The 20,838-nt window shown below is 38.5% G+C and overlaps 2 protein-coding genes across 6 annotated transcripts in view; both read left to right on the top strand.

Annotated features, from left to right (window-relative positions):
• Positions 1–20,838, top strand: part of LOC122071327 (15-cis-phytoene desaturase, chloroplastic/chromoplastic) — a 127,828-nt gene that overhangs the window by 82,756 nt on the left and 24,234 nt on the right. For both annotated transcript variants that reach the window (XM_042635664.1, XM_042635665.1), the window contains exons 4-6: positions 16,332–16,420; positions 17,924–17,981; positions 20,032–20,187. In XM_042635664.1, the coding sequence (XP_042491598.1) occupies positions 16,332–16,420; positions 17,924–17,981; positions 20,032–20,187 (303 nt within the window). The remainder of the gene's footprint in view (positions 1–16,331; positions 16,421–17,923; positions 17,982–20,031; positions 20,188–20,838) is intronic.
• LOC122071323 lies at positions 1,540–14,542 on the top strand. 4 transcript variants are annotated; one of them, XM_042635657.1, is made up of 11 exons: positions 1,540–1,780; positions 3,499–3,697; positions 3,784–4,132; positions 6,924–7,101; positions 7,223–7,451; positions 8,226–8,365; positions 8,651–8,937; positions 9,525–9,725; positions 9,823–10,320; positions 10,932–11,594; positions 12,201–14,542. In XM_042635657.1, the coding sequence occupies exons 3-11, from the start codon at positions 3,857–3,859 to the stop codon at positions 12,750–12,752; spliced, it is 3,024 nt and encodes a 1,007-aa protein (XP_042491591.1). In that variant the 5' UTR covers positions 1,540–1,780; positions 3,499–3,697; positions 3,784–3,856; the 3' UTR covers positions 12,753–14,542. The 4 variants fall into 4 exon arrangements, with proteins under 4 accessions (XP_042491591.1, XP_042491589.1, XP_042491592.1 ...); XM_042635655.1 differs by having other exon boundaries at positions 3,499–4,132; XM_042635656.1 differs by lacking the exon at positions 1,540–1,780 and adding an exon at positions 1,821–2,195 and having other exon boundaries at positions 3,499–4,132.

Genomic DNA, 20,838 nt, shown 5'->3' with positions numbered 1-20,838 from the left:
GAACAAACCATTAATTTCACCCCTCAAACACAAGAAATTCAAATTTTAGATCCAAAACTTTGTCGTTGGGAAAATATTACTTTCCCTGAGGAATGGCAGCTGCAAACGACTGCAATTCCCCCTCAAATTTCTAACACTAGTATCCGTTCTATTTCCCAAGATTTAGACAGACTAGTTTCCATTTGGTTCAATCGACAAACTCCTCCTCCTGTTTACCAAAGTTCAAGAAGGTCATGCTCTAATGCATCGACTTCTTCTGACATAGGTAAATGGATTAACCAAAATAGGACTCCGACTTCTATTTCAAACCTTGCTGGTGTCCAATCATACACGTGTCACCCCCTGAAGGTGACATTTAAATCAGATCTGGACCATTGCATTGGTATCAATACACGTGTCACCCCCTGAAGGTGGTATTTCACGGAATTGTATGAGATTGGAATTGCAGACAATTTCAACCCATACATTACCTTTTCGTACATCTGGGTTAAAAAGAGACATTTGTCCTGACATGCGCCTCAAGACGACTGCGGTCTCTACTGTTGAGGCATACACTGAGGTTCCTTCCTGTCCTCCGCCACTGAAATGGTGGAACCAGGTGGGGTTGTAATGGTTCATCATTAATAAATTTCTCCTTCGAAGAACGAACCAGAGAAGTTGAGGGTTTTAACCAAAAAAAAAAACCATCACTGCTGCTTGCATTCACTAGGGCAACACCCTGATCCATTAACCTTGGGGTATTCTTGGTCGTCACTTCACCTATGCCCATTAAGCTTATACAATATTGTTATTAATTAGTTCATAAATCTTTTCCTAAAAAATTTGAGACTAAAATTTACATACCCTGATTGATCTCCCAAACCCTTATTATGTATTATATTCTTAATGGAGATACATCACCAATCTTTCAAGTAGATTTAGTCCCTAACATATTTTTGGTTCGTCCCATGATTAGCTGAGGTGTCGATCAAAAAAACTTTTGCTTTATAATTATTATTGAAAAAGAATAAGAAAACTAGCAGGATAGGGATTATATGACGTTTTGATCTCTATACAGATCAATCGAATGGAACGTGATCATGTCTTGCTCTGCGAGCCCGATTATCTAGACAGATAATAACAATGTAAGATTTAAAATTTGTGGAGCCCAATTTGAGCCGACAGGTACCGACTAATTTACACCCCTCTCAGTAACAGTAAATGACACTTAATCGAAGAAGACGTCTATCTAATTTTCAACCCTTTTATGATGAAACACGGTCGAATTGGAGACAAACGGCTAAGCGGTTACGTGTTCTGGGTCTGTAGCCCACGTGTATGTTCATTTAATACTCGTCAAACGAAAAGACCGTTTTGCCCTCTATTCGACACTAAATAGTCCTTCTGTAATTTTACAAGGATAGATTCGTCCTTTATGGGTTCCATCGAGCAGACTATATGACACTACCGAGGTTCCGTATTTCAAATCTTTGTAACACGTCATCCTTCCGCTCGATAGCGTGCCACGTCGACATTGGATGAACAAAGAGAGAGCAACTCCTAGTTACGGAGTTCAGAGTTCCTTCGTTCTCTCTCTCTCTCTCTCTCTCTCTCTCTCTAAATGTTCGTTCGGAACTGTGGTGGGAATATTCCACGGCTAGATACTCTGTTCCACGGAACTTCGCAGTTACAACCGATTTAGAGGGGAAGAAAATGAGAGAAAGCTAAGCTCATAACCTTTTTCTCTTTCTCTTTTGTATTCTTCTATCGTCGTTTCCTCTTTCGCCCTAGTGTGTTGCAGGTGATGTTCTTTTTTTTTTTTTTTTTTTTTTTTTCTTTCTCTCAATTCTTTGCTTTGTATTTTAACTGTTTTCTATGTTTTACCATTTGTTATTGGGGATTTTCCTCTTTCTTAATTTGCTGTTGTGTATTTGTCTTTGGTCAAGAAATTTTTGAATATTTGTGATTTTGTGTGACATGTGATCCTTTTGGTTTGTTATTAGTTAATTTCCTGGTTTTCTGGATATAATGTAGTATTGTCATTCTGAGTTGGTGTGATATCCTGTGTTTCTGTTGACAATTACTTGGTTTGAACTATTTTTGTCCTTATTGCCTTTGAATTCTGGGACAATGGATCAGATGGGTATAGGGTTCATGGGTGGAATGCAGTCCTGGGATCCAAAGGAAGAGATATACGTGGTGTTCTCTGTGTTGAGGTACTGTTCATGTATTTGGATCAGCTCTTGAAGGTATTAAAAAATGTGGTGAGGAGTTTGTTTGTTACTCTGCATTTGTGCTGAGGCTATGTTTGGTTGCAATGGGAATTAAAGGAAAGGGAAGTGAAATTTTCATACTTAAAAAAGAAATGTTTGTAATCATACCTCACTCATGTGACTTATAACATTAACTTCAAATCATTCCATATTTAGTTATAAATTTTTACATCACTTTGCATCCAAAACCCTTTGCTATAATATGTAAAATAAAAATTTCATGTGAAATGTATCATTACTAAATATGGTTGAAAAAAATTAAATAGTTTATACAGTCACATTGGATCACATGGGGTAATGATGACAAGTATTTCTTTTTAAGTATGAAAATTTCACTTCCCTTCCCTTTAAATTTCCCTTGCAACCAAATGGAGCCTTAAATTTTTCTTCATGAAATGCAATTGTCGAGTTTTCATTTTAAAATTGTAAATGTTGTCCACAGGGTGCCATTTCTTTTTGGCAAGATTTCCATTTTAAATGCTTGAAGACCTGAGTTTAGTTCCATTTCTATCAGCATTTGGGATTTCTTTGGTACTGTAATTCTTGTAGAATATTAATTAGTGTTCTTAATTTTATGTTCATCATGGACCTACACTCCCAGTTCTGGAGAACTCATGTGATATCTTACAGAGAAAATTGAGTACAGAAATATGAATTTATAACTACTTTGGTTTTGCCAATCTCAGTTTATAAAATATAACATAGCCTATAAGTTATATTTCTTTTGGCTCCCTGTTTGGAGAACTATTTTAGTGTGCTCAGATATCCATTATGTTGATTTTGTAAATCCATCATCACATTGTGTTGTACATATCTTGGCTTGTTTGTTCACGTTGAGTGCTGAAATCTCTGCACTAACTGTACCTGCTGTATTAAAATCTCTACAGTCATGGTTTACTTTAAATGATTACTATAATTCCCCAGTAGGCACTAGTGTATATTTATCAGTTGCATCTCCACTAACCGTTAAACCTGGGATGAGCATATGGAGACTTAGCTTTTGGATCTTTTCAAGTCTTATTTGTCTGGGAATTGAATCTATGCACTGAACCTAGGCTTCAATCAGTGTTTTGTAAGTTTCTCAAGGTGCAATCAAGGTTTTACTTTCTCAATCATTCTTTCTGTATACAGTGTCACTATTCTGTTTAGGTATTTCATCAATATGTTCATCTATTATCATAGATTAATTTTCTGAACATCTGGGGGAATAACATACTGACAAAAGAATTTTGGATGTTGTGTGTAGCTTCCCTTGCATCTCAAAGAGTTATACATGTATCAGGATCTGTGATGGGGGTTTCTGAATGGCTCCTACAGCTGGTTTGTGTGTACAATAATAATGGGGATGATGATGGTGGTCTAGCATTTAAGCAACATATGGATTTTGACATCTGATGGGATGGATTCCAGAACATGTTAACTTTTGAAGGGACAGAGCTCACTAGGTCATTGAGGATGTGGCTCTCAATTTCTGATGTAGGAAAATTTTAAGCTAAAAAAAAAAAAATAATAAAAGAAAATTACATTGCAGGTAGTGAGGTTGAAACAAGTAGGTTATAAAGTCGGTAATCAGAGAGCATTTATAGTATTTGCAAACTATATTAATGGAGGCTTCACCATCACATCTAGTTCGGAAGCAGAGTCAACAGACACCTATGCGCAAATTGTCCTCTAGTGGATCCCAAAAAGATCTATGGTTTGTTACGCAGGAAGGTTCACTATCTGAAGTAGATTCAGCTTTGGCACTTCTGAAAAAGAATGGGGGGAATATCAATTCAAGGAATATGTTTGGCCTTACTCCTCTTCACATTGCAACCTGGAGAAATCACATTCCCATTGTGAGGAGCCTACTTGCAGCTGGTGCTGATCCTGATACAAGGGTGTGTTGGTCATTTATTCCTTTCATATCTTTTATTATTTGAATAGATCCCTTAGTTTTCTGTTTCAAGTGACAACAACAAATCATTTAGGCCCCATTACTTAACATATATTTTATTCATTTGTTGAATCTCACTTTGTGAGTTTTACCTTTAAATATATTGATATGGATTTAGTTTTCCTTCACCTTTGGAGAAGAGAAAATCTCTTCACCAATGATGATGTGATGGTATGATTGGACTCTAGGTTCATCATTAACTCCCACCCCCCTATTGTATGAGATCGAAGCTACCCTTCCCTAGCTCCAATGAGAGGCTCAAATCCACATGGGTGAAGAGAAATTTGGTCTTTTTTATATTAAAGAAGGGATTGTCTGAATGACACCTTCATAGGTGTATTTAGAAAATGTTACCTTATTTTGGTTTGCCCTTGATATAGTTCGAAAGAACAAAAAATCTAGAAGTAAAATAGGCCATTAAACAGAACCAAGAATGGATTAATAGGCTTAGGGTGCCTAATGGGTTCTATGGGCCATGGCTTTAGTTTTTTGGGTTTACTATTATAATGAGCCAATTCTATAAGCCCAAATATTTGGAAAGTCCTATACGGGATTTATTTGGTTTTCATTTTGTAATGTTCTAGAATAGCTTCTATTTTGAAGAGAGACTTGAGTTGTAAGGGATTCTCGCTACTATACATCGGGGTTTCCTATTTTTCTTATTTCCATGAAGTTATAAATAAGATTACACACTACCATTGATCTGAGAAATAATTTAGCCTTGAGATAATGAGCTTGTGAATCTGTGAGTGACGGAGCATAGTTTTGTGGGATGCAGTAGAGAAACCTTGGTGGGATGCTGTTGTAGACTGGGATGTCAAAAGGAGGACTCGAACTGACCAAACTTTGGTCAGTTCTGTCCAAGTCTGGACCTGGTTTACCCCCATTGAGCCAGCCTTGCTGGCCCCCAGTTTTGTCCTTTACTGGTCCACCTTTGCAATTGAACCAACATAGCAGCTCCACATCACTGCAGTATTTTAGTTCCTATTTGGGGACTCTAGAAAATCCAAAGTCTTTGCTGCCGATCTCAGCATTGGACTTTTGCCGTGTCTTATTATGAAGATATAGCTAGAGGAAGTAAAAGAGGAAAGTTACTGTTCACGTGAACAGTAACAGCTCATTATCTTCATTGATTTGTCACCTTTTTTTGGTGTTTAGAGTCTTTTTTAAGACAAGTAATAATTTTAGGAATGTTAGTTGTTAGTTTCTTAGTGAACAAGTTAGTATTTAGTTGCTTAATTACTTAGTTTCCATTCTTATTTTAGTTTTCTTTTTTATTTACTTTCTAATTGTAAGCTGAACTCACTCCTTTATAAGGAGCTGTTGTAATCAATTTGTGAAGTTAATGAATATTTGCTTATGGAAGGTGGTTTATGCTGTTTTCTGTGAGATGCCTAAACTTGAGGGGTGAGATGCCCAAAACCTAACCTTCTTCTTCCCCCTTCTCTCTCTCTCTCTCTCTCTCTCTCTCTCTCTCTCTCTCTCTTAGCCTTTGTGAGAGAGAGAGAGAGAGTTTGAGAGTTATTTGAGACCTGAAGTACAGCCGACAGATCAGTTCAAGCACGGCCAAGGAGATCAGAATCGATTGCAGCCATTGTCAGGGGTTTGAAGCTCCATTGATTTGGACACATCTTCCACACCTGAATACTGATCAACCAAACCTTTTGAGGCTTTATTCTAGCCTCCCAAGAGGACCACCCGATCCAAGCTTGGTGGCCATTGGAGCCCTCTAGCTGCTGTTCTTGAAGACCAACATTAGTTTCCTAATTGGGAACCTCTTCTCAAATCTCCCAAACCTGAGATCACATTACAAAACCCTTTGGAGGGTTTGATCAGCACCACAGGAGAAGCACTCAACCAGAAGTTGAGCTCCATCAAAGTTCCCTACAGCAACCACATGCTTCCTCCTATTTCAGCCAGATTTGGACTTTTGATCGAAATCTGATTTTAGATTTGAACTTGTGAGATCCTTAATGGGGTTGGGTAGTTCCTGCCTAGCCTTACATCAGATGCCAAGGCTGGAGATCGTGGGCCTTCTCTGCAGTAGGTGACTTACCTACATATGTTCCTATTTTTTCTTCTCCCCACCCCCCAATTCCTGCGCCTCTTTTCAAGTTACAGGTCACACTGTAGTGCAGGAACCTCTTTGAAAATTTCCATCGATTCTCCTTTTCAGAACAGCATTCTAGTCACTCTAGAAGCCTGTGGCACAGTGGCAGTAATCTGTTTTGTACTATTTATATGTAATGTGTATACTATTGATGTCATTGGGCAAATGGGATCAGGCTGTCAAACTAGATTGACTGGACCCAACCATTTTAACAGGTCATTTTTCGAAGCATTCTACTTGGAAATTCTTCTGAAGCATCTCTGCCAAATCATTCCTTGTGATAATTCAATTTTAATGAGGGAATGCATAACAATGAATGTCTTGGATTATTACATAAATACATAGTTCTTGAGAGACTTATGTAGGTCAGAGTAAAATAAATTACTAAAATGCATTTAAGAAACAGGTTATAAATGCCTTGATAAGAATAGCGAGGGGAGTACTTTGTGCAATGACTGCAATCTTGTACTGAATTTGGAAATGAACTAGTGTCAGTTCTCATATTTTGGGAACTTTTGGAATTTTGTTTTTCTGAAATATTACCCATTGTCATATTTTGTTGTCATTAGTCTTTGCAGCCGTATCTATTCTCGTTATGCATAACCCTTTCCTTTTTTTCTTTTAGGATGGGGAATCGGGATGGAGTAGCCTACATAGGGCTCTCCATTTTGGTCATCTTGCTGTGGCAAGTGTTCTTCTTCAATCTGGTGCTTCTCTTACATTGGAAGACTCCAAATGTCGAACACCTGTCGATCTCCTCTCTGGGCCTGTGATGCAGGCTGTTGGAAATGTACATAAAGCAGGTATGCCACTGTAGTGTCAGTGGTCACAATGTCTACTCTTGAATCTAATTCTGGTTTGGGCAAGTTGTATAGCACAGACTGAGCTTACTGATGTCCTGAGTGATCTTTCTTGTTGTTTTAGCTGTGACAGAAGTCTTTAGCTGGGGAAGTGGTGCTAACTATCAACTGGGAACTGGGAATGCACACATTCAGAAGTTTCCGTGTAAAATTGATTCACTTCAAGGCTCTTCTATCAAATTGATATCTGCTGCAAAGTTCCACAGCGTAGCAGTTGGTGCTCATGGAGAACTGTACACTTGGGGATTTGGAAGGGGAGGTCGGCTTGGACACCCTGACTTTGATATCCATAGGTAAATTGAATGTTCAAAATCTGAACATCTTGTAGATTATCCTTGTTGGCCAAAATTTGAATGTCTCTTAGCTTCCCTGGCATGTTCTTCGTCCAGATAATGCAACACTAAAAACAATCCAAATGAAATCCCAACCGTCCAAAGGGATTTCCCCTTCCCCTTTAGCCAGTACAAATCAAGTCTCAGACCATGCAGGTGAAGCAACATGCTTCAGTGGTGAGATGATGATTGGTGTGGAAGCCTTTTAGACCTAAGCAACTAAGCAAGTAGTAATGCTATTCTGTAACAGGAGACTATGGGTAGGCAGCTCTTCCTTCTTGTGTTATTGGCTGCCTTGTGAAAGATTAAATTAGACTGCTAGGCTGCTAGCAATCATTAGTGTCGCTTGAGAAAGGTTGGTCCGAGAGTTGTCAACAAAATCTAATGACATCACTGAAGCTGTCAACAAGAAATTTAATGGTTTGTCTAAAGTGGGTAGTGGTTCATACTTTATTCTCGTTACGTCTTGCTATTAAGAAGAAGAAAAAAATTAAGATAGGCTGCTTAAGAAATCAAGTTCCTCCCTCTCTCTCTCGCCAATTGTTTAAGATTGACTTCTTAAAGGATGCAATTTTGTAATCTTACATTATTTATGTTGACGCGGCGGTTGACATTTATGAACTGCCTATTGATACTGCCTCTATTATCCCTGGGAATGCAATTCAAACCTCAAAAATGGTGAGGGACAATCTGTCCTCCATTTTGGGGATGCTGACAATTAGTTATTGTTTGTAGCGGTCAAGCTGCAGTTATCACTCCTCGGCAGGTTTCTTTTGGTTTTGGTTCCCGCCGAGTGAAGGCAGTTGCAGCTGCTAAACATCACACTGTTATAGCAACAGAAGGCGGGGAAGTATTCACTTGGGGATCCAATAGAGGTAAATTTTAGAAATTTTTTTGTGTCATAACGGTCCATTTTTTTTCTGAACCTTTCAGGACTTTCTAATAAAACTAAATGTTCTCTTAGTACTTACAGAAGAACCCTTGAATACCTGGTCAAAGTTCACTTTTGGTTATCAATCAGGCAAAAGGAATGGGAGAAAAATATGTTCTATCTTCGTGCTGTTTGTTGGTTATTAAGTCTTGGAAAAGAGAATAAATTTGACTCGCTCTATGTTTTATGACTGCCAGATAATTAAATTTTGCCTGATAATATCCTGCAGAAGGTCAGCTTGGTTACACTTCTGTGGATACCCAACCAACACCACGGCGAGTGAGTTCCCTCAAACCAAAAGTAATTGCTGTCTCTGCTGCGAACAAACATAGTGCTGTGGTTTCTGAATCTGGTCAAGTTTTCACGTGGGGCTGCAACAAGGAGGGCCAACTTGGTTATGGTACATCCAACTCTGCTTCAAACTACACTCCTCGAGTTGTTGAATCAGTGAAACTCAAACATGTGATAGGAGTTTCAACATCAAAATATCATACGATTGTATCAGGAGATGGAGAGGTAACATTCTGCAGATGCTTGTTTGATTTAAGGGAAGGCAGGGCGAGAGCCAATGAGCTCCCCCCTATCGGTTCAATCAATAGGAGGCAGAGATGTCATTTTATGGGGGCTACGACCCCGGGCGGGAAACGTTCTCCCTTGATTTAATTAATAATATTTATGATGTTTTCCTTGGAAAAAAAAAATATATATATATATATATATATATATTGTATTCCAATAAATCGTTTTGCTCTTAGCTTTTGCTACAATAGTTTGATAATGGAATCTTCAATTCAAAGCTTTGTTATCCTCTCGAAGTTTTTATTTATAAAATCATTTAAGTGACATGTAATCGCGCTTCCCTCTCTTCCACAAAAATAGTAAAAAATATATATATTAAGCGCATCCATTGATTTCCTCAAGTCCATGATTGATCTATTGGGTACTTTTTGTTCTATTTGTTTAAATTGATTTTCCAGCTTAAGTTGACCCAGGTCTTAAATGAAGAATTTGGTTGGTCCGATTTAGAATAGATATGCCCTTACTACTCTGCTCTGTTAAAATGACAATTCTTTCATGATGATTTGGATCATTATGGCTTCCAGGTGCATACTTGGGGACATAGACAAGTCAACCCAAGAAAAGTGGACATCGCCAAGTGTAGGAACAGTGGGTCAGTTAAGTTCCATCATTTTGGACGATCTAAAGTGGTTGCCATAGCCGCAGGGATGGTGCATAGCATGGCTCTCACAGCTGATGGTTCAGTGTTTTATTGGAATTCTGCTAATCCAGAAAGATGTCAACAGGTTTGTTTCGACTGGAAATTATGGTGTAGCCTGTCCTTTTCCTATCACTCTTCAATTATGTCTGAACTTTTTCATTTTTCTTGTTTGCTTCATGTAGTTATATTCTATCAGTGGTAGAAATGTGGTCAGTATATCCGTGGGAAAGTACTGGGCCTCTGCAGTTACAGATAGAGGTGATGTTTATATGTGGGATGGAAGGAAAAGTAAGGATGAGCCTCCTGTTACAACTCGGCTGCACAGTGTGAAGAGGGTTACATCAGTTTCAGTTGGTGAAACACATATGTTATTTGTCTGTGCTCTTTATCACCCCCTTTGTCAGCCTAAATTGGTGGAGAAACCTCATGAGCCAACATTAGAGCTTACTGATGAATTAGAGGAGTTAGATGAACATTTTATGTTCACTGATATGAAGGAAGAAAGCAGAAATATAGCATCAAGTGTACAGGAGGATTACCTGGATAACAGATGCGTGCCTAGCTTAAAAAGTCTTTGTGAAAAGGTAGCAGTGCAGTCTTTAGTGGAGCCAAAAAATGCTATACAGCTGCTTGAAATTGCTGATGCTTTGGGGGCAGATGATCTGAAGAAGCATTGTGAGGTAATTTTAGACAATCTCTGACAATGACTACAAATTTCCTTGGATATCCTTACAAGTGATTCATTAAAAAATATCCTTAAAGAATTGTGGGGGCTTAGTTTCAGGACTCCTTCGCTATCTCAAATTAATTTTCTAACTTCAGTTAGCAATGTTTAAACTTTAAACTATTGCGATGTTGGCTGTCTGTGGGGATCAAAGGCCTGTATTTGTTGCGACAATTTTCTTTAAGAACGCGTGAGATTGAGATTTCAGGGGGTTCTTGTATTATGACTGAAGGAAGGCAAAAATCCCTGCCTGTTCTATATCCATGTGGTACACATGCATGACTCTGAAATTCGCTGTTGTATCAGTGCTGAATGAACACCCAATGCATGACATCAAATTGGAGGCACCAGATCACTGAATTCTTTTATAAACTATCTTCCAGTATTATAGTTACTTCATTTTATGAATCATTTAGGCGACCAGATCAGAAGTGGTCCTTCGGTCCCAGTTGAACACGGTAGATAGTGTTGTATACTCTTTCTTTGAAAAATGTTCTTCAATTATTTTGTATACCAGTTTCCCTTTTCTAACTCACAAGCTTATGAAGGTAACCACTCTTTTTGCAGGAGATGACCATTCGTAACCTCGACTACATATTTACAGTCTCTACACTGGCTATTGCGAGTGCATCGCTTGATATTCTAGCTAGTCTAGAGAAACTATTAGATTCAAGGTCCTCTGAGCCATGGAGTTACCGTCGGCTGCCAACACCAACAGCTACTTTTCCTGCCATCATCAACAGTGAAGAGGAGTATAATGAGAATGAATACCTCAGGGTACGTGCTAGTTCAATGAAACCCATCTCAAAAAATCAGGTGTACCAAGGATCTGACTGCTTTCAGCTGAATAAAGATGGTACTGATCCGGCTATCTTGAAAGCAGTCCGAAATCTGCGGAAGAAGTTGCAGCAGATTGAGATGCTTGAGAAAAAACAGTCTAATGGTCATCTTCTCGATGAGCAGCAAATTGCAAAGCTCCGAACAAAGCCGTTTCTTGAAAATTCACTTGCTGATCTTGGTATCCCAGTTGGGGCACAAGAGAATGCTTCATCTTCTATCCTGCTGGATGGGAAAGGGAAGAAGGTTGATCTACCTAGAAAACAGAGGAAGAAGAATAAACAGAAAATGGAAGAGGTGGAAGCTTCCTCTCGAAGCACTGAAAGTGGTGCAGAACCAGTCCCTGTAAAGGGTTTCTTGAGCATTGAGATCGCTCATACTCCCAAGCATAAGGTTGGTCATCCCCCTTTCCATCAAGATTCAAGTAGAATGTAATTCTACACTAATGAGTTTTTAAACGCAAGACAAAAATCTTAAGCTACTGAAGTTTCATGGTGTTTCGAGGCAGAGCATTGCAGGCCTTAACAATCAGTTGCTCATATCTGGAGCTTCCACTTGTTTGAAGTTAATGTGTTTTTTTTTTCCTTTCCTTATGAGCTGTTAAATCATATTCCTTCTGCAAGTTGTGAAAAGCATGGAAAGAGCCATAAAAATCTAGAAATTTGATGAATACCATCTTTTGATATTGGTTTCAAGTATTGGAGTCAGATAGAGCAGATAGGCTGGCACCAGTATGACTGACCTTCCCCCTTCGATATATCAGGCTGGATTGGGATCAGAGGCTTCTGATCTGTCCTATGATACCGAGTTGTAAAACCTTGCTTCACACAAGGGTTTACCTCTTTACCTTTTCTGTGAGAACTACCTTATTAGACTCCTGATATTTCTTAGTAAGGTTTTGGTACATACCGGATGTATTTGATTCATCCTTTTATCCTGAACTACCTCTTTTAAAAGTTCTCACCACATTCTTAACTTTCTTGCATTTTAATTTTGTAGGAGGTTGATACAAATTTTGAAGAGACTGATGGCAGCCAGGTTGGGGAAGAGTCTTCTTTGTGCAGTCTGAAGAAAGAAATTCCTGAAAACCTCAGTGGCAAGGACCCATTACCAACCACATCTAAGAAGAAGAAAAAGAAAGGTGGTCTCTCGATGTTCTTGAGTGGTGGCCTTGATGATGATCCTAGATATGCTGCTTGCTCGCTTCCAATCCCCAAAAGTGAAGGCCCCGCATGGGGTGGGGCTCAGATTTTGAACGGATCCACTTCGCTCCATGAGATCCAGAATGAGCAGAGCAGAACAAAAAAATGTCAGCCAAGTAGGATGGTTAAGGATCTGGCTGAAGATATTGTAAATGGAAGAAGTGGTGGACAAATCCGATTGGGTCTGTTTTTGCCAGAGGGTACGATATCTAGCCCAATACCTGTTGGTTCTGCTCATGCATCACCAATGTCTAATGGAGAGAAAAGCACACCCCCCTGGACTGGTGCTGGGACTTCTCCTATGTACTCTAAGCCATCTCTTAGGGACATTCAACTGCAGCAGGTATGAGTTATTCATAGCTTTCTGCTCTATTTCTGCTCTATGTTATCAATCTATTTGATTAGTCAGGCTTAAGTATGTCATACTGATTGTCTTGTTCGAATCCCTCATGCAACAACCATTTAAGTACCTATTGTGGACACACAGATCCTAGGCATTTAGGGTTTACTTTGGCTCTCCGTTCTCCCTTTCCTTAGGAAAGGGGGATCATGGTTTTTGTGTCACCACCTAGATCGGGGTCTAGGACCCGAAATTTCTCTCCTTTTCAGGGGAGGTTCACTCCATAATGCTGTGGTTTGGCTAATAGAGTCTGAATTGGTGTCGAGTATGGACCCAGGAAGGTGTGGCACCCGGTCTGCCCGGTAAAAAGCTTTTTTTCTGGCAAGGTCCGCCCAGCAAAAACCAGTCTTCCTAAGCCTCAAGCTATCTAACAATTTACATGTATGAATGAAATGTCAGCCTACTAAATATCATGCTTTTGACTGAAAAGTAAACTAAATTAACTTTAATCAATTAATTAAGCCATTTTAAACGAGCGTGTACATCCACAATATTCACAAGAATCTAATAATTAATCTAATTAATTTACAATAATTTAAGACTAATTTATTTTAAAATTATACTAACAATTGAATGGAAAGGAGAAAAGGATACCTATCCTTGACTCCTAACTAGGTCATGGGGATCTTGTCAGCTTAGAAGCACAAGCCTGGTAGAATCTTTGGGACTCTATGCAAATACAAAGTCTCTTGGAATCTTGAAAAGGCGCTTTCTGAGAAAGCATCTAAACTTTGGGTATTTTAGGGAATTCTAGGAATTTCTGGGAATTTCAGGATTTTTAATCTATATTTTGAATTTTTTAAAATAGAAAAATAGGTGAAAGATAAAAGAGACTTGAATATTTTTTGAGGTTTTGGAAGTCAATTAGAGTTATTTTGAAGTGGTTTTCACGTAAGGAGGGTTCTTTATGTGATGCGAACCAGGTTTCTAAAATCAGAAAACGGTTTGCTTATGGACCCATTTAGGGGTGAATTAACTCAAAAAATCAATATAATGGCGATCCTGTAAATCACATCAAATTCCTAACAAAGGGCAATCTGGTAAATAGATGATTACTTCAATAGAAGAGAAAATATCAAAGGAAGAAGCAACGTACTAGTTAGGTAGGGGTAGATTTAGAAATAAAAGAAAGTGGGAAATAGAAACAAAAGATAGGGGCAATTCTGGGATTTAACAGGAATAAGGAAATAAACCTAGCTTAAGTGGTGTTCTTCAAGCTCACGACAACCAGAAAAGGGTGACAGCTACGGTTTTACTGGAACTCTTCCACACCAGCTTGGATCGACCTAGGGCCTGGAATGGAGAATCGCAGCACAAGGAAGCTGTGTTGGCAGCACTAGGGGCTCTCGATATTCCAGATTAGATGGGGTCTTCGAACCTGCAACTGGATATTGCGATGGCAAGAGCTCAGATCTGATTCTGGGTTGAATTTCTTCACAACAGAACCAAGCCTTGAAGGAGATGACCTAGGATTTGTATTGCCTAGGAGAGAGTTACCTTCACTCAAAATCTCAGTCCAAAAAACCCATGCATGAGGGAGATTGATCAGCTTCAAGGAGACAGCAACGATCGCCAGAAACAGGGTAGGGAAACAAACCAGAGAAAGGAAGAAGAAGAAGAATAACAGAGGAAGATGAAGAATATAAGGAAGAAGAAGAGAAGGGAAAATAAGAGGCAGAGAGAAATTATTAGAAAGGGAGAAGAAAAGAATCACCGGCAGCCATATTCATGGTTCTCACACAAAAAAAATCATCAAGTTCTAATTCTTCAAAATTCTGAATTCTTCATTGGGTTACATCAGTATAAAGGGAAGCAAAGTGTAAAATTGGAAACTAAATTAGAAACTACCCTAAATAGCAATTGAAATAAAATCTCCTACTAAATTTATCACACCCTACACTAAAAATTAAGGAAACAAAAATCACCCAATTACTCCCAAAATTTTCCACGCCTAACTGCATCAAATACCCAAAGTACTGGGCTTTGATTCCAAATTGATAAGTAAAAGATTAGAGAATGATTTGGCTTCTCTTATATGATAAAGGCCGCCTTCTTTTATAATGGAGATATGTAGTACAAAGGTTTTCAAATACGGAAAGTAGTATAGGGCTAGGTAGTACTTGGTAGTACATGTACACACGTACACGAGGTGGCATACTTATCCTATCCTTAACAATGATTCATTTAATATATATATATATATATAGAGAGAGAGAGAGAGAGAGAGAGAGAGAGAGAATCTATATGCCATATCAAAAGCTGTCTTGAAAAAGGTATTATTCATATAGGGCCCATACATATATATATATACATATTTTATGGTTTAAGACTTAAATATCAGTAATAAAACACAAGAAAGGTTGTTTGGTTTGATAGTAAAGGTTATTTTGTTTATGCAATTGTTTTTCGGTTCGAGTCCTACAAATTACTTCTAAACTTATTTTACCCTTTTCTTTCAAGCTTGTAGAACAACAACATTGACTTGTAAGTCAATCTGAGAAAGTGGTCAGTTAGATTGAGTCAGAAGATCCCACTTGTCAAAAAACTCGGCTAGGGAGTCCAACTTTACTTGAAATCAGATTGGTTGAGTCTACTCATATAAGTTCCGAGTTGACTTGGTGAGTTTAAGACTGGGGACCAATAGACCTATGACATGTTATTCTTTGCAGCAATATGTTGGATGATGTATAAGAGCTAAACTATTCGAAAGCAGAATATTGTGAAGGCTAAGGGGCATTTGCAGAGGTAAAGGTTAGTTTCTTGGGTCCAAAGTGTTACGCCCCGGCCCCTAACCTTGGCACAATATTGTCCTCTTTGGCCCATGGGCCTCAAGGCTTTAAAACGTGTTGTGCCATGTTAAGGAGGCTAGAGGTTGTCAACTAGCTCAGCAACCTCCCCCTAAGTGATGTGGGACTAAAGTTTGTGCACCCTCACTGATCTCCCAAACCCCTAGTACTTGTCGTCTCTTGGTGGGGACACCTCACCAATCTCCCAGGCGGGTCCGGTACACTTGCCGTTTTCTTGGGTATCACACAAGGTATTCGATTTTTGAAATACTCCACAAGATGGTTATTTATTTGGTACAATGATCACATGCTAGTTACTTCAGGTTTTTACTGTGCTAAGAGAATGCATGCATGGGCTATCATGTAGAAGTTACGAGTTGCATGTTTTAGTGGACACTTTATGAAAGATCTAAGCCAAGTTATTTTTTGGGTTATATAAGAGTGTAGTGATGCTGTTGGATGACTTATTAATTTCTGTACCTTAGGTATGTTCTTTCTTTTGAGGTAGCAAAATATTATCTTGTTTTCCTGATGTTCCAATTTAGAGGAGGCTATTTTAATGATAATTTGGAGCATCACCTGTTTCCTCTTTCTACTTTGACTGTTTAGGATTCATTGGCAGGTTTTTTTTCTCTCTCAGAAATTATAGTTACATAGTCAATCTGATTTCAGGTATCTTAAGATATATATATATATATTATTTATTCTGATATTGATATTTAAATCTCTCACCTACTTGTAGGTTTGGCTGGTCTTTCTACTGCAAAATATTTAGCAGATGCGGGTCACAAACCCGTACTATTGGAAGCAAGAGATGTTTTAGGTGGAAAGGTTTATCCTCTGTCATTGTCACTTATGGTGCCTTCCCCCCATACTTCATTTATGTTTTCTTGTAAATTGATTGAAAGGATGTCATGATCACTGATAGCGTTCAATGTTCATTTTTCCAACTACCCAAACAAGTTCCTCAATTTGTTTACTCCTTTGATATGCATGCTTTTCTTATTGTTGATTTTTGTCTCTGAGTGTTATCAATGACATTCTCACGAATCTATCATGTATTTAACAAAGAAGAACCAACCCTAAGGAAAGGACACAGCTTGAGGAAACTTCTTTTTTTTTTTTTTCTGGGGGTAACGACAGCCAGAGGAAACTTCTAGGACGTGAGAAAAGTAGTTTGGACTCTCAAAACTTTAGTCTTCCACTTTCTTTTGATATTGTCACCAAAGACAATGCCAATGAACGAATCTGCAACTTCATAGTCATTAATGAAAACTTGTGTTGAGTTTTATATCATATATCGGAGTGAAAGAAGGGCCAAATCATTAGAAAACAACTCGCCACACTAGCCCAGAAGCAAACTGCTTTTATGACACCTGTCCTTGAACCCCTTAGCAGCCAACACAGTGTTCACCCACCGAGCAATAATTCCACCACTGCAAACAATTGAAAAAATTAGGAGATGTATGGGATGACTTAATGAGAAGCTTTAACCTCTCCCCTCCCCCACTACAGCCACCTTTTTTCCCCTTTTCGTAGCCTGTAGGAATTATTAGGAACTTTGATCTTTTCTGAATTTTTAAGTTCTCACTCAATCTTTAGGAGCTTTTTTCTTCCATAGGATGATGCAGAACTTTCTCTTATTTTAGTTTGTGTGCAAAAAGTCATAAGCATATTGATCATCTTATCCTTTACCCGGTTCCACCACAAAACCAATTCAGGGTTATAGATTATGAAGATCTAACAAATGCTCTTTTAGGGGCACCTACATGTCAATCTATCTGTCACCTGTAGTTATCATCAGTTCTTAACTACTTCCTGAGAAATTTGATAGTTCAGATCTTTATTATACTCTGAAATTTCGATTGGTGTGTCTCATACTGGTACAATAAATATGAGTAGATAAGTCTACTGCAGATTGGACATGAAATACATTATAAAAAAGGGAGGATTCCATAATCTCCACTAAAGTGCCTATAATAACAGATTCTCCAAAATACAGTTCAACTCAGTAGGAGTTTTGGAGTTCTCTTTCCTACTGGGGAGGATTATGGAAAAATTGCATGGCACATGATAGAATTACAAACTGGGGTGTATTTTTGTGTGTTTCTTTTTAGGATTTGTTTTGTATTGCGGAGGTAACTAAACATAACCAATGAATGAGCCTGAAGAAAGAACTCTGATTGGAAACATTGCTACTGTTAGGCCCATGGAACTTATAGGCTGCTGCTAAGCTCCTGCAACTGTGCACCTATATTTACAGTCTCTTGAAAATATTTTTGTAAAGTTGCAAAATTTAATTTGATAAATTAACGCTGACCGGTTATCATATAGGTGGCTGCTTGGAAGGATGATGATGGGGACTGGTATGAGACAGGCTTACATATATTCTGTAAGTTCCATTTCTTAGATTTGATTTAGTTTGTATGATTTAAATTGAGAATTTCTTCCACCATCCGTTGTTTAGCAAAAATATAGTAGAAGGTTTGGTTTGAATTTTTTCATGTTTTAAATTCCAGTAAACTTTTTTAACCTGAACCAGACTCTTCTTGAAGAGGAAACCTGCCTTTGGCCAGTCAGACTGCTGATCTGGATTCTTGACTACCGAGGTGGTTCTGTTTGAACTGTATGAGTTTCTTTGATTTGTTAAAGGTGAAAAAAAAAGGGGTTGCAGACCTCGGCACAATGGTATGGTTGCTCTATTGCGACCTAGTGGTTGTGTGTTCGAGTAGGGAAACAGCCTCTCTGCGAAGTGGGGTAAGGCTGCGGACATAATGGCCCTCCCCAGACCCCGCTGTGGCGGGCATAGTTGTCAAGGCGTCGCCTAGGTGACCAGACACCTTGGTCAACTCGGTCGCCTTGGTCACCTTGTTGGTGTCACCTTGTTTTTGGACCCTCTACAACACCTTGGGTTACCTAGATGCTGTGACAACTATGGTGGCGGGAGCCTCGTGCACTGGGTACACTTTTTTTTTTTTTTTAAAGGAATAGTGAAGATAAGAAAATCCTTAAGTTTTCCCCTTATCAATCTGCTGGTTTTATTGAATGATGTTCATGCTTTGCCATACAGAAATGGTAGCAAGGTTGTTTGAAGGAAAATTTATCTTACATGAAATCTCTGTTGGAGGTTTTTCCTGCTTATCGTTTCAGTTGTTTTCCTTGGTGCCCCCAATTCAGGTTCTTGAGTTTATGTTGACAGTGGATCACTTTGTTGGCAAAGCTCGTGCTTATGTTACACTTGATTGGATAATGAGGAATTTATTCACCACCTTCTCCTTCATAGCAGTTTACTATTCAGTTTGAGCTTTCATTTGACCCGACCAAGTTGTGCTGGAAGCCTGGAAATTAATTTGAGCAGCTTGGAAAAGCATTCCATTTGATGGGAGAGCTCCCTAGCAATGGAGGCTCATTGCTGCAGCCATTATTCCCTACCATTTGGACATGAGGACCAGAGAATAGGCTAGCTTATTTCTGTTACTGGAAACTTTCATGGAGAGGCTTTTAGGATATGGTTCTCTTCTGGGCTTCAAGTAGTTATCTATTTCTACCTTTTTTCCCCCTTTGGGGGGTGGGGTTTGGTTGGGGTTTGACTTCTTATATTTTACGATTTCATCTCCTTGGTGTTGGTATAAGTGGATATACTGGGATCGATTCCCTGTTTTGTTTTACCTGTAGAATGTAGACAGCATAGTAAGGCTGCAGTTCTTCTGGGGTACCTCCCTTGAAAAAAGGGGGAAAAATAGTGCATTCATCCATTAGATAGAGTTTCGAACTTCAATTTTGTTGTATGTTCTATTCCTTCGAAAGCACAATTAATTGGTGAAAGTTATGCAATGATCACGGAACATTCAAAAAATTATGAAATTATTAGAACATCACCAAACCTAGGATGAAACATAGAGGTAGAAGATATTCCAGATCATCAGATCAGATTTCAGATCTCGGAACTGCATGAGGTCAGATCAGATTATCCAACAAGCCCTATGTGGTTTATCAAAGTTGGTGTCCTTTATTTGATGGCTGGAATTGGTCTGGCGAGAATTGATGTGATTGTATCAGCTGAGATAGAAGTTTGGACTTGTGGCTGTATCCCCTGTTTTAGCCTATCAAACTATCATATTTACCAATTAAGTGTTATTCTTTCTTTTTTTGTTTGGAAATTATTACCCTTGTTTGCTTGAAGGTACTAGGGGCATAATATTGTAGCCTTGGGCCCAGGAATGAATGTAGCAGGCACTGCTGAATTATCTTAACAGCATGACCTGGAAAACATTGTCGTTTTGTCAGGATGTTTCTTTTCCAAAGGAGTTATTTTGCCTTTTATTTTGCGAGGATGATTGGTTTCATTATTTTTCCTTTTGTAATTTCTCTTATTCATTGGTTTATCTTTCATTGGCAATTTTATCCAATGCTGAAAAACAAAGGTCTTCTGTTTCTTGTAGTTGGAGCTTACCCAAATATCCAGAACTTGTTTGGAGAACTTGGTATTAATGATCGGCTGCAGTGGAAGGAGCACTCTATGATATTTGCAATGCCAAACAAGCCAGGGGAGTTCAGCCGTTTTGATTTCCCTGAATCTTTGCCTGCACCTTTAAATGGTATGTCATGCATCGAGCATTGAACTGTGTCAATAAGTATTTATTTATATCCTTATTTTATACTGTTGCATTCTGTTTCGTTTCAAAACTAGCTCTGCAATGATTGAATGTGTAAAGCAAAGTAAAAGCTGATGTTCTTCGCATGGAAGCATTCTCAAACCATTGCAAGTGGTTTGAATAGGATAATATACTTCGTATACTTTCGGTGCAAAATCAGCCTGTATGCTCTAGGAAGGCTGTCTCACTTGTATATGAACCTTGTTATCTTTCTCCTGTTGTGCACTACTGGTATTACTAAATTTATGTGTATTTTACATTTACCTTTACTTTTCTATTACTAGGTTAAGCTGCATTTCTTCAAGAATGACTTTTAAGAATTTACTCAAGTATATGTGGTGTAGGAGGGTGCCTAGACAACTAGGTTTCCTACAAGGGTTACTCAACTAGAACAAGATAAGCTCAATAGGACTTGGATTGGGTTGGATTCAATGGGGCTTTGCAAAAATAATGGACTAATTAACAGAGCAACAATGATCAATAATAGTCTAAGCAGAAAAACACATAAATTACTTAAGCATCAAATGGGGATATGGGGAAGAGAACATAGTAGCATGTATATGTTAGGTTTAGCACAAATCAGCCAAGACATAA

This window comes from Macadamia integrifolia, unplaced genomic scaffold, assembly GCF_013358625.1.
Source record: "Macadamia integrifolia cultivar HAES 741 unplaced genomic scaffold, SCU_Mint_v3 scaffold_210A, whole genome shotgun sequence".
Lineage (NCBI taxonomy): Eukaryota > Viridiplantae > Streptophyta > Magnoliopsida > Proteales > Proteaceae > Macadamia > Macadamia integrifolia.
Note: the sequence above shows the minus strand (reverse complement) of the source record. Positions and strands in the feature narration are given on the sequence as shown.